This window comes from Procambarus clarkii, chromosome 18, assembly GCF_040958095.1.
Source record: "Procambarus clarkii isolate CNS0578487 chromosome 18, FALCON_Pclarkii_2.0, whole genome shotgun sequence".
In the NCBI taxonomy this organism is placed as follows: domain Eukaryota; kingdom Metazoa; phylum Arthropoda; class Malacostraca; order Decapoda; family Cambaridae; genus Procambarus; species Procambarus clarkii.
This window is the reverse complement of record NC_091167.1, coordinates 13,775,298-13,789,749: the sequence shown is the minus strand read 5'-3', so window position 1 is coordinate 13,789,749 and position 14,452 is coordinate 13,775,298. Positions and strand designations below refer to the sequence as shown.

The 14,452-nt window shown below is 40.4% G+C and overlaps 1 protein-coding gene and 1 pseudogene across 4 annotated transcripts in view; one reads left to right on the top strand and one right to left on the bottom strand.

Moving 5' to 3' along the window:
• The window catches only part of LOC123754693 (uncharacterized), a 236,908-nt gene that overhangs the window by 90,157 nt on the left and 132,299 nt on the right, over positions 1–14,452 (top strand). For all 4 annotated transcript variants that reach the window (XM_069326276.1, XM_069326275.1, XM_069326274.1 and 1 more), the window contains exons 6-7: positions 3,475–3,601; positions 6,572–6,680. In XM_069326276.1, coding sequence (XP_069182377.1) covers positions 3,475–3,601; positions 6,572–6,680 — 236 coding nt within the window. The remainder of the gene's footprint in view (positions 1–3,474; positions 3,602–6,571; positions 6,681–14,452) is intronic.
• Positions 13,177–13,295, bottom strand: LOC123754711 (5S ribosomal RNA; annotated as a pseudogene).

The window sequence follows — 14,452 nt, the reverse complement described above, 5'->3', positions numbered from 1 at the left end:
GGGGTGTCACTGTATCTATCTAGCATTGGGCCCCTGCGAAAGGGAGAGGGAACTTTCACAGATGACAACAAAGAAATGAGTGAAATACCGAGGAAGCAGTACGACTCTTTTCAGCGAGTCACTAAACACACTGATGATTGATAACCCAAATGAATTTTTCATGGATGTGATTTCAACATCAAATTATATATTGTATGTCACACTATCCTCACTGGATTTTGAAGAAACCAAAGACAGTATGCCTATGCACTCTGCATCAGGCCCAGATTCTTGGAACTATATGCATCATGAACTGTAAAAAAAACACTATCGCAGGCCCTTTACATTCTTTGGAGACAGGACCTAGATACTGGTGTTATCACTGACATACTAAAAACAGCAGAGATTTCACCACTCCATAAAGGAGGAAATAAGACAGAGGCAAAAAATTAGATTGATACATCACACACATCATGAAAATCTTTGAAAGAGTGCTAAGAAGTAACATCACAAAATACATGGAATCACAGTCAGCCTGCACATGGAATCACAGCCTTTCCAAAACCTTGGAGAACATGGTTTGAGAACAGGGCACTCTTGCCTATCACAGTTGCTGGACCACTATGCCATGGCCTTAGATGCCATGAAAGACAAGCAAAACGCTGATGTGATTTACGCAGATTTCGCAAAAGCCTTCGACAAATGTGACCATGGTGTTATTGCACACAAAATCCGTTGAAAAGGAATTACCAGAAAAATAGGCAGATGGATCTACAACGTTCTGACTAACAGACCCCAATGTGTAATAGTCAACAAATTAAAATCCAGATCCCCAGGGTACTGTGGTTGCTTCAGTACTTATTCTTGTCCTCGTATCGGACATAGACAAGGACACAAACTATAGTACCGTATCATCTTTTGCAGATGACACTAGGATTTTTATGAGAGTATACAACATAGAGGACATGGCAAACCTCCAATCAGATGTAAATCAGGTTTTTCTATGGGCTACAGAAAATAATATGGTGTTTAACGAAGATAAGTTCCAGCTCATGCGCTATGGAAAAAAATGAAAATATAAAAACGGAAACCACGTACAAAACTCGGGCAAATCATGACATAGAACGAAAAGGCAATGTAAAGGATCTGGGAGACTGTTCAACACGCTTTCACTACACATAAGGAACATAACTGGCTGACCTCTCAGTGTTCAAGAGAGAACTCAATAAACCTCCAAAGGATACCTGATCAACCAGGCTGTGATTCATATGTCAAGCTGCAAGCAGCCGCATCTAACAGCCTGGTTGACCAGTCCTGCAACCAGGAGACCTTGTCGGGGACCCGGCCACGGGGACGTTGAGCCCCAAAATCATTGCAAGGTAACCACCAAATGAATGCATCAATGAATATAAGAATGTATGTAGATGAATGAATGAAAGTATCGATGAATGTATGTATGTATATCGATGAATGTATGTATCGATGAATGAATGAATGTATGTATCGATGAATGAATGTACTGTATGTACATATTGATGAAGGAATGTATGTACCTATTGATGAATGAATGTGTGTACTTATCGATGAATAAATGAATGAATGAATGTATGTATCACAGACCCAGACTATTTCCGCTGCAAAGTTGGGAGAGTCTAGCCCCAATCATCTGGTCGGCTACTTTGGACAGAAAGAAAAACAAACGGATAGACACAGACATTCTCTTATAGATTGGCCCATATTTGGACGAGTTTGGGAGCTGCTGCTTATTAGCCCATAAGAGGTACGTGCTATTTTATATCTGCCATATAAATAGGAGCTGCCTTGTATGAGCCAATAGGCTTTCTGTAGTTCCTTCATTATGCTTAAATGATGATTGGTTGACCTGGTATACTTCATAATAACCATATAGAGTTGGGAATACCACAGGAGCATAATTGTCATACATATCATGTAATTATAATGGCATTTTATGCCAAGATGATTACTGCAGTGGCACAGTGACATTTGTGATGATAATTGCATTTACATATTTGTAGTAAGCAATCATGACACGATGGCAGGAATTTTTCATCTGGCAAGTTAACACTTTGGCGTACCCCGCGCGCCACCCCTCAACTGTGCGATATGGGACCCAGGGTGTCACAGGAGCGCGCGTAAATTCTGAAAAGTGTATACTCTCTTCAACTTTGTCACCTTAATTCTCGTCCTACGAGATTAAATTTTGTGTCATTGTGTTCGCAATAGAATTCTCTACAACACTAAATGCACATAAACTCCAAAAGCCCGGCTAATTACCCACAGCAAACAGAGAAATTGCGAACGAGTTTCCCAGGAGCGCGCAAACGCGATAAAATGTTTTCACTATTTTCACTCTGGTCACCTCAACTTTTGTCCTAGGTCTTTCATTTTGGTCTCGATAGTTCACAATAGAATTCTCTAGAGGAACATTAGCATATAAAATAAAAAACCTGGTCACGCTCCAACCGCCGACGAGTTGAAGACGGGCCACGCGTTAGCCGCAAGTGAGCACTCAGACGCCTTCCAGCTACACTCCCAATTCCCGCCCTTTTGAAGCCTTTCTTTCGCAATTTTCTTCCTGGAAGGGCCTTGTTCATGATCACTATCCATCGTGGAGTAAGCGTAGACAGTTTCTAAAGCCGCAGTAAGAAATATAGCCACGGAAAATAGCCGAAATGTTCACACGTTTGAGATGCGAGGGGAGGCGACATTGGTCACAACAGTGGAGCGAAAACAATGGGCCCACGGCATGTGCCAAGCCACCTGAGGGCCACGAGGCTCAACAAAGAAAATGGGAAGACATCGGCACGCATTTTAAAACCAGTCCCCCCAAAATCTGATAAAAACCTGATTTTTGGCGATTATTTTAAGTGGATGACGCAATGCTGCGTCATCCATGGCATTACCGACAGTAAACGGATGACGCAATGCTGCGTCATGCCCGGGCGAAAGTGTTAAACTCCACTTCATCCATATAGACATATTATATCCATATTGGCATCATCTATGTAAAATCTAGACAATAATAGTTTGTCAACGCTAACCGTATTACCCAATTCATCAAGATATGATGATATCCGCACTTTAAGGATAAAGCTGTGCTTAGTTACCGAAATGCTGTAGCCGCTTAAAAAAATTAATTCATTTCTGTTCTTAAATGAGCATAAGAATTACATATGATGTGAGAGGCTACATTGTATATGCTCTTCATCACATCATATAATGGAGTTTTTAGTGAGGGCTTGGAAAATCAGTTTTAGTATAGGGTAAAAATGTTCTTGACAAAAAATTAAAAAATAAATATTATTTTTCTCGCAGAATAATACTGTACTGTATTTAGTGAGTGGTTCCCTTTGATGATAGAAACAATGTACTGTAGTGTTCTTTCTTAGTTTTTTATGATGAAATCAAATCACACATTTGTCTGTGCCAAACTAAGTGACTAAAGATTCTTTTGCACCATTTTACTCCTTGCAGGCTCCAGATAGAAGTTCGGGATGCTGCACATTGGACCGCTCTCCACCATGCTGCTTTTGAGGGTCGTCTTCAAGCTGTCACTCTCCTCCTGCAGGCTGGTGCTGATGTCAATACTGCTGATCCTCATGTAAGAAGCTTCTTAATTTGCATGATTTTCATGTGCACTTAAATTGTTCAGGAAACAATTAGATAAATTATTGCAAGAAGTGCCAGGCTATCCTGGTTGTAAAGGACATGTGGGCCTGCAGGCTGCTTCAAGCAACAGCCTTTGGGATCAAGTTATCACAAGACAAGCCTGGGCACAGCATGGGCTTTGGAAGTACCGGGGTACCTCAGTTTACGAATTTAATCCGTTCCTAGAGACGGTTCGTAACCTGAAAATTTGTAAACCGAAGCGAATTTCCCCATAAGAAATAATAGGAAATGAATTAAGTCGTTCCTGACTCCCCCAAAAATTTACTTTATTTTTATACCTAATTCACCCAAATCTTAACTACAAAAGTATGTACAAGTTATTACTTACTTTTACTGATGACTCCTGTTGGCATGTGGAAGATGGTGAGGATGAGGGAGGAGGAGAGGTGTTACTGCTTGGAAGGGGAGTCCCCTTCCATTATAACATCAGGCAGTGAAGACTTCCTCTCTGGCATGTTTTGCTACATACCACTAGGTCCTGGTTGTGGCTCGCTGCATGATTTTCTTATTGTTTTTCTTGAAGATTGTTTTCCCTTCTTGGTAATCTTGTCTGTAGTGAGACGTCACATTGTCATTAATAATAAGATCAATGCAACGGCCTGCTAAAGCTTTATCTGGGAGATTCTTTTCAGCAAAACATTGCAGTTCTTCCCACACTGCACACATTTTCTTAATTAATGAGGAAGGGACATCCTCTACTGCCTCCTCCTCCTCCCCTGAAGATTTGTTTTACTGCCTAGTTCAACAACACGTGTACCATTGTCACGTTTATGAATACCTGGTTGATACCTGGTTGATGGGGTTCTGGGAGTTCTTCTACTCCCCATGCCCGGCCCGAGGCCAGGCTTGACTTGTGAGAGTTTGGTCCACTAGGCTGTTGCTTGGAGCAGCCCGCAGGCCCACATACCCACCACAGCCCTGTTGGTCCGGCACTCCTTGGAGGAATAAATCTAGTTTCCTCTTGAAAATGTCCACGGTTGTTCCGGCAATATTTCTTATGCTTGCTGGCAGGACGTTGAACAACCGCGGACCTCTGATGTTTATACAGTGTTCTCTGATTGTGCCTATGGCACCTCTGCTCTTCACTGGTTCTATTCTACATTTTCTTCCATATCGTTCACTCCAGTACGTTGTTATTTTACTGTGTAGATTTGGTACTTGGCCCTCCAGTATCTTCCAGGTGTATATTATTTGATATCTCTCTCGTCTTCTTTCTAGCGAGTACATTTGGAGGGCTTTGAGATGATCCCAATAATTTAGGTGCTTTATTGCGTCTATGCGTGCCGTATATGTTCTCTGTATTCCCTCGATGTCAGCAATCTCTCCTGCTCTGAAGGGGGAAGTGAGTACTGAGCAGTACTCAAGACGGGACAACACAAGTGACTTGAAGAGTACAACCATTGTGATGGGATCCCTGGATTTGAAGATGTCATTAACACTTTCGCGCTCTCGGTGTTAAAAAAAAAATCATACCCTATGCGCTTTCGGCGGTTCGCGCCTATGCGGTAAGACCGAAAAAGTGTATACTCTTTTGACTGTCCTGACAATAATTGAAGGCGCACGTATTTAAATTTGGTATCACTGTGTTCGCAATAAAATTGTCTATAAGAACATCCCTATAAAATGCCACCAAAGAATAAGGACTATCAACAACAAATAAAAAACAATTCAGATCACTTGCCGAGAGCGCCAAACAGCAACAAAATGTTTCCACTCTCTTAATGGTTGCGAAGCCTACAGTTGTCCTACATCGCTAATTGTGGTATCATTGGAATCGCAATAAAATTCTCTACACGGACAAATGCATATAAATATAGATTCAATGTCGTAGCCCACCCAAAACAGTGTGGGAAGTGGCCGAAGTGTTACCCGCGGCGGCATATCGGTGAAACTCGCTTTGAAAAGTGTATATTCAATTCACTGTCCTGACATTATTTGTCGATGTATGTATTTCATTTTTGTACCAATGTGTTCGCAATAGAATGTTCTATATGAACATAAGTATTAAAGGTCACATAAGGATGCGTTCGACCGGCAACATATATAAAAACTACGTCGATTATACTCGTCGTGTCAATAATACAATTGTTTTACCACGATGATTCACTGCCACGCCGTTCTCTTTAATATGATGTTCGGCTATTAGAAAAAACGTAAATTTCATGGCAAACATTTGTAAACTATTCCCAAGTTGATCGGATAATAAATGGATTTTATACAAATATTTTTTCTCGTGACGCCCGAGCGCCGCACGCCAGCGTAATAAGTAGGAATATTGGTGACGACACTGTTGTCACCAATTAGCGAAAGTGTTAATAATAAGATCAATGCAACAGCCTGCTAAAGCTTTATGATCTTTTGTTTTTCCTCTATTGTCATTCTCACGTGTTTTCATGCCTTAAACCTTACCACTGGCTTTCTTGGAACCCATGGTGAGATATATAATAACAACTTTTATGTTCAAATAGGCAAAAAAAAAAAAAAAAAAAGTAAATCCTTGCAAAGAATTCAGGCAGGATAGTCATTAGGCGGGAAGGACTGGGAAACAGAGGCGCAATCGCCGTGCCACCACGCGCTAGGTCGGCCATACGTGTATCTACAAACTCGTATCCCGAGGTAAAGTTCGTAAACCAATTAAAATTTTCTGAAGAAATGGGGCTCATAACCTGAAAAGTTCGGAAAGAGGGGTATTCGTAAACCAAGGTATCACTATAGAAGAATTTGAATGGCAAGCAGGCTCACATATCCACTAACCCAGTTGTCCGGAACCTCTTGCAGGAACGTATTTATTTCCTGAATGTGTCCACTTTTGTTCTGGCAATATTTCTTGTGTTTAGTGGTTGGACTTGGCAACTTTATTTAACATAGGTAAATGATTTTAATTAATTTTCTGGGTTTCCAGGGAGTAACAGCACTGCATGTGGCTGCATATCGTGATCACATGACAATAGTTCGCTTTCTGATGACAAGAGGAGCCAATCCAAAGATGATCGTCAAGTCCCCAACTTCTGGTGAGTGCTGCTACACTTGTCCGGACTTTCACCTGTGCCTTGATATGCCGTATTGCTATCCCATTATAAATAATGAATGAATGATGTTAAGTGAAAATCATTTTAATGTTAAGTTTATATTTAAATTGCAATAGTTGTGGGTAGGATCTAAATGACTTGAGAAAGGGCTTGATAATTACTTGCTTCTATTTCAAGCATTTCTTGCACTTTGTTTCAAATAGTACTGGTAGATTTGATTTAGACACCCAATCCACAAATATGAAAAATAAAGGAAGTGACAACATTTTGTTCCATCCAGGACCGTTGTTAAGCCATCACTCCCTTTTTCAGATTTATGGATTGGGTGTCAAATTTTCAGCCACATTATTGTGACATTTTCGGCAAATATTTTTATTTTTCATCATGATAATGATGAGATTATCCACTCATTAGCAATTGAAAAAAGCATTTTTTGCTGAATTTTATAGCATAAATCGATGTTTGAAATTAACTAGTTGCCAGTACTCTAGAAGTAGAAATTTTTTAAAAGAATTAGTGCTGCTTTCATAACCATATGAAAAGGAAAAGCAGAGGAAGAAGGTTACAAAGTTTCAAGAGAGGGAATTGCTAGTGAAAATATAGCATTTATGTGTGTAAGATGTGTAAAATGTGTGTAAGATGGTAATTGAATGATAGAGTAGGAAGGTAATAAGGATAAGAAAGGATTTGAAGGTGTTTGTAGGGAAGGCATTAAGGATATGGTAGTACAAATATGTTTAGGTGTTTGTAGGGAAGGTGTCAAGGATAGGGGGAGTACAGACAGGCCTGTAAGGTGTTTGTAGGGAAGGTGTCAAGGATAGGGGGAGTACAGACAGGCCTGTAAGGTGTTTGTAGGGAAGGTGTCGAGGATAGGGGGAGTACAGACAGGCCTGTAAGGTGTTTGTAGGGAAGGTGTCAAGGATAGGGGGAGTACAGCCTGTAAGGTGTTTGTAGGGAAGGTGTCAAGGATAGGGGGAGTACAGACAGGCCTGTAAGGTGTTTGTAGGGAAGGTGTCAAGGATAGGGGGAGTACAGACAGGCCTGTAAGGTGTTTGTAGGGAAGGTGTCAAGGATAGGGGAAGTATGGAAAAGTCTAGAAGATGTTTGTAAGGAAGGTACTGTATTAAGAATAGGGTAGCATAGACAGGTCTGGAAGCTGTGTGTGGGGAGGTATTAAGGACAGGGTAGTACAGACGGGTTTGGGAGGGAGGTATTAAGGACTGGGTAATACAGACAGGTGTGGAAGGTGTGGGGGGAAGGTATTAAGGAGTGGGTAATACAGACAGGTTTGGAAGGTGTGTGGAGGGATGGTATTAAGGACTGGGTAGTACAGACAGGTCTGGAAGGTGTTGGGGGGGGGGAAGGTATTAAAGACTGGGTAGTATAGACAGGTGTGGAAGGTGTGTGGATGGAAAATATTAAGGACTGGGTAGTACAGACAGGTGTGGAAGGTGTGTGGACAAGATATTAAGGACTGGGTAGTACAGACAGGTGTGGAAGGTGTGGGGGGGAAGGTATTAGGGATAGGGTAGTATAGACAGGTGTGGAAGGTGTGTGGACTAGATATTAAGGACTGGGTAGTACAGACAGGTCAGGAATGAGAATATGTAATCAATATCTTGGAGGGAATTTCCCAGGGTGAATGTGGCACTGGAGATGTTAAAAAGTAAAGTTATTGTAGAGATGATGAAATGTGAAGATGGCCAGCCCCCAGGTTAGTCTTACACGTAGGTTTAACATGGTTTATGAAGGCCCCTCAATGGAAGATGAACACTTTTTCAATATTAATGCTTCTTTGGGTTAACTAAAACTAATTTTATAAAGATGATATTTACTGGCAAAACTGTTGTTGTAATGAAAATGTTAAACAGTTTTTTTGAAAGATTTTGGAGTTGCTATTTGAAGATTGTGTAAAAAATGGGATAGATTTTAGAATGAACAAAATTGCAAGTGGCTTAGGCCATCCCCGAGTAATGGCTTAAATCCAGGTGGATCAAAACGCCGACGGCCGAGTCAAGTGTCAATGGAGGAGACGATGCACATCTTAGGGCCAGGGTTAACCTCGCGTACGCCTTCCTTGGATACCCTGTTTCGTCGTCGTCACCAGTGGAGCCCTTCTCAGGCACGCGGCAGCTGGTCAGATCTGATATCTGGAAAAGATGACAGCACAGTGAAGGGAAATAAATGGAGAGAAAATCCTCGCTCAAGCCTTAATATAGCAGTAACTTCGTCAAACGAGTGGCCAGCTGGTGACCTGATAGAATTGGGTAGCTCCAAATCACTTCCACCAAATTATCCATTGACACGATCAAGAAAATCCTCCCCATGTCTTACTCAAGGAAAGTGTTAGTGTGTGAGGCCATAGTTATAGAGAAATAACATTAACACTATTTTGCTGTATTTTTTGCACTTGAATATAATTTTATAGTTGGCACTGACTATTAACCTAACTAACAAAATAATGTTTCTTGCAACAAGGAAAATTTTTCTGAATTTTTCACTGCAAGGAAAAAATACTTACCATTTACCATTCAATTGTACGGCACAACCAGGGATGTTCTCGCTAATTATCTTGAACTACAAGACGTGGTCAAGGATGTTTTAAAGTACCGCACAAAAAGTTTTAAAGTGTTTTAAAGAAAAAGTGTTTTACAGTTTTTTTAGTGAGTATAATTGGACAGACTTGTTGCTAGGCAAGGAAGTAAATGATATCTATATCAAGTTTTGTGTAATATATGATAAAGGCACAAAAAAAATTTATACCAAAACAGAGATGAAGAACTAGGAAACAGGATTGGTTCAACAGAAATCGTAAGAGGATCAGAGACCAAAAGACACAAAAATGGAATCAATATAGGAAAAGGCCAAACCCCCAAACATACCAGCGATACAAAGATGCGAGAAACAACTACACTGCAGTGAGGAGAGAGAGGCAGAAGGAAATTTTGAAAAAGGGATTGCAGACAAATATAAAACAGAACCAGGTCTATTCTATAAATTCATAAACAGCAAATTGCAGGTAAAGGATAATATTCAGAGGTTGAAAATGGGAAACAGATTCACGGAAAATGAAAAGGAAATGTGAAACATTAAACGATAAGTTCCAAAGTGTGTTTGTACAAAATGAAATCTTCAGGGACCCAGACACAATAAGAATTCCAGAGAACAACATAGAGCACATAGAGGTGTCTAGAGACGAAGTGGAAAGAATGCTCAAGGAGCTAAGTAAGAACAAAGCAGTTGGTCCAGATGGAGTTTCACCATGGGTTCTGAGAGAATGTGCACCTGAGCTCAGCATTCCACTTCAGCTGATTTTTCAGGCATCCCTGTTTACAGGAGTTGTAGCTGATGTGTGGAAAAAGGTTAACATAGTTCCAATCTACAAAAGTGGCAGCAGAGAAAACCCCCTTAATTATAGACCTGTATCACTGACAAGTGTCATAGTCAAAATATTGGAAAATATAATTAAAAGTAAATGGGGAAAACACCTGGAGAATAACGATATAATATCAGACAGACAGTATGGTTTTCGATCTGGAAGATCCTGTGTAACGAACTTACTCAGTTTCTATGATCAAGCCACAGAGATTTTACAGGAAAGAGATGGTTGGGTTGACTGCATCTACCTGGACCTAAAAAGGCTTTTGACAGAGTTCCACATAAGAGGTTGTTCTGGAAACTGGAACATATTGGAGAGTGACAAGTAAGCTTCTGCCTGGTTGATATTTGCTCCCTCCCCTGTGTGCTATGTCTGCAACTTTAAGTGCATCTGGTATCTCCCCCTGTCCAAGCTCTTCCTCCACACTATACTGAGTGCCTGTGCTACTGGCACTTTGCATTTCTTTATAAATATCGAATTCCATGAATCTGGACCCGGAGCAGAGTGCAGGGGCATGTTTTCAATTTCTCTTTCAAAGTCTAGTATGCTCGTGTTGATATCAGTCATATTTACAGGGGTTTGGATATCCCGCATAAAGAAATTGTCTGGATCTTCCACTTTCATCTTGTTTATTGGAGTGCTAAACATGTCCTCATACTGCTTTTTTAGGATTTCACTAATTTCTTTGTCATCCTCTGTGTATGAACCTTCACTTGTACGAATAGGTCCAATACTGGCAGTGGTTTTTGCTTTTGATTTCACTTATGTGAAGAAGTATTTTGGATCTTGCTTTATTTCCTGAATTGCTTTCTATTCTAACTGCCTTCTTCAGTTTGATATGAGAGTGTCAATTTCTGCTCGATTTCTTCAATCTCACTATTTAAATTATTCCTTCTTATTCTTTTAAATTATTCCTTCTAACATGGATGAAAAATTTCCTGACTGACAGAAAAATGAGGGCCGTAATCAGAGGCAATGTATCGGATTGGAGGAATGTCGCGAGTGGATTACCACAGGGTTCAGTTCTTGCACCGGTAATGTTCATTGTCTACATAAACGATCTACCAGTTGGAATACAGAATTATATGAACATGTTTGCTGATGATGCTTAGATAATAGGGAAGATAAGAAACCTAGATGATTGTCATGCTCTTCAAGAAGACCTAAACAAAATAAGTATATGGAGCAACACTTGGCAAATGGAATTTAATGTGAATAAAGGCCATGTTATGGAATGTGGAATTGGAGAACATAGACCCCACACAACCTATAAATTATGTGAGAAATCTTAAGACTGACAAAGAAAGAGATCTAGAGGTGGTTCTAGATAGAAAACTGTCACCTGAGGACCACATTAAGAACACTGTGCGAGGAACCTATGCTACAGTTTCTAACTTCAGAATTGCTTTTAAATACATGGATTTAGAAATACTAAAGAAATTGTTCACGACTTTTGTTAGACCAAGTCTGTAATATGCATTGGCTGTATGGTGCCCATATTTTTAGAAGCACATCAACAAACTGGAAAAGGTGCAAAGACATGCCACTAAGTGGCTCCCAGATCTGGAAAACAAGAGCTACGAAGAGAGGTTAGAGGCATTAAATATGCCAAAACTAGAAGATAGAAGAAAATGAGGTGATATGATCACTACATACAAAATAGTAACAGGAATTGATAAAATTGATAAGGAAGAATTCCTGAGACCAGGAACTTCAAGAACAAGAGGTCATAGATTTAAACTAACGAAACAAAGCTGCCGGAGAAATATAAGAAAGTTCACTTATGTAAACAGAGTGGTAGACGGTTGGAACAAGTTAGGTGAGAAGGTGGTGGAGGCCAAAACAAGGAAGGTCAGTAATTTCAAAGCGTTATATGACAGAGTGCTGGGGAGACGGGACACCACGAGCGTAGCTCTCATCCTATAACTACGCTTAGGTAATTACACTTACGTAATTACAAGATTTAAAGCTCCCATGGGTATACCGGACTCGCATCTGCTTCTTCAAGCCTCCAGTAAACTGACACCATCCTGGAAAAAAAATCGTGGGCACCCTTCCTGTGTGCGAGAACCTAGGTACTAAGAGAGTGACCAAGAGTGGTACATGCAACAGCAGCTCTCAGCACTGCTATGCAGCTCACAGCATCACTTAAAACTGTGAGTGTTTAACAATGATGGTGTCATGGAAGACCCTGACAGTGATAACGACTGTGTACATGGGGTCAGATATCAGTGAACCCAGTGACATCCATAGCCGTGGTTTGGTGTGTGTTTGTGCATCATTTAATGGGACCTCATGTTCCTTCAGAAAATGAACTTGTCGAAAATGACTCATATTCAAGATTTAGTGACCAGGATTCTGATAATAGCAGTGTTGTGGCTAGAATTAGCAAAATGCATAATATATCTGAGGACATTGCTTTGTTAGATGCCGTTGGCAACGGACTAGCTTGTGGTGCTATGTTGTGGTTTGGTTCCGAGTTTACCAGAATTGCTTACCGATTCAGAATGGCTCATAAAAATGTATATTGTTATATATAACATATTTATACAGTGTAATAACAGCAAAATCAGTATGTTTCATTGTTTGAGAAATATAATATGTGCATATTAGTGACATGAATATATCAGTGCATGGCAATGTTCTACATGTTCTCTGATATAAATAATATTGACAGCCCAATGCATCAATGCACTTGGAAAAAACCATGGTAGCCTGGATTGTACCTGGATGGGGTTCTAGGAATTCTTGTATTCTCCAAGCCCAGCCAAAAGGCCTGGTTTGGCTTGTGAGGGCTTGGTCACACAGACTGTTGCTATCTAGAAATTATGAGGTTATCTTGAGATGATTTCGGGGCTTAGCATGCCCGCGGCCTGGTCCTCGACTAGGCCTCCTTTTTGTTACACACCCCCAGGAAGCAGCCAGTAGCAGCTGTCTAACTCCCAGGTACCTATTTACTAATAGGATAACAGGAGCATCAAGGTGAAAGAAACTCTGCCCATTTGTTTCCGCCTCCACCGGGGATCGAACCCGGAACCTTAGTACTACGAATCCCGAGCGTTTTCCACTCGGCCGTCAGTGGAAAAAATCAAACATTATTCCCAACAGCATTTGGTGTTCCCAGGCGGTCACCCCTCCAAGTACTAACGAAACCCAACATTGCTTAACTTCGCTGATCGGACGAGAAGCGGTGTTCTCAACATGGTATGGCCGTTGGCATAGTGGTTGGTTGGTTGGCATTAGTGATAAAATTTAAAAGTACAGTTCACCCCTGATTTGGCAAGTCTTCAGTTAGTACACACACTTTTTTGGCCGGATTTACTCGCCTAATTCGACAAGCTACGGTTCATTGAAGCGGGGGGGGATGTGCAGATTTGCCTTTAGGATGTTGGGACAGAGTTCACAAACTGGTGGAAAACTTGCCCATCATATCATAAGTTAAAAATTAAAGGTTTCCTTAATGAAATCAGCCCATAGGGCATGGAAAACATTAGGATATGAATGGTAATTGTTGATATGGCTCTAATCACATTTTTGTTGATTTTCGTAGATGGGCGCAACATTAGAAGAAAGAGTTGTGGCCTTGGGAAAGCCATTGAGCACATTTAAAACCAAATTCTATTGTTCATTTTCATTTTGAAATTCCCAGGTTTTCATTCACAAATACAGTGGTACCTCAGCTTACGTATTTAATTCATTCCCAGAGACAGTTCGTAACTCAAAAATTTGTAAACAGAAGTGAATTTTCCCATAAGTAATAATGTAAACTGAATTAATCCATTCCACACTCCCAAAAATATTAACTTTCAAAGTAAATTTTATATCTAATTGACTCAAATTTTTAGTATTAAAGTATGTACAAGTTATTGCTTACCTTTATTGATGGCTCTTGTTTGCGTATGGAAGACTGTGAGGAGAGGAGGGGGAGGGGGAGGAGAGGTGTTAGTGTTTGGGAGTCCCCTTCCATTATAACATCAGGCAGTGATGACTTCTCTGGGGTACTCTCTCTCTTCTATGTTTTGCAGGAGTACCACTAGGACCTGGTTGTGGCTCACTGCTTGCTTGTCGTACTAAGAATCTGTCTAAAGAGATTTGATTTACCTACATTTTAACACTTGTCTGTAATGAGACATCACATTGTCTTTTAAAAGGTCAATACAACTGCCTGAAACAGCTTTATCTGGGTGAGTTTTTTCCATGAAACTTTGCAGTTCCTCCCATACTTTACACATTTTCTTAATGAGGAAGGGACATCCTCTATTGCCTCTACTCACAACTATTTTCTTAGGTTGAACCTTACGACTGACTTCCTTGGGACCCATGGTGAGATATATAATAATTAATTTTATGTTCAAGTACCCAAAAATCTGAAAAC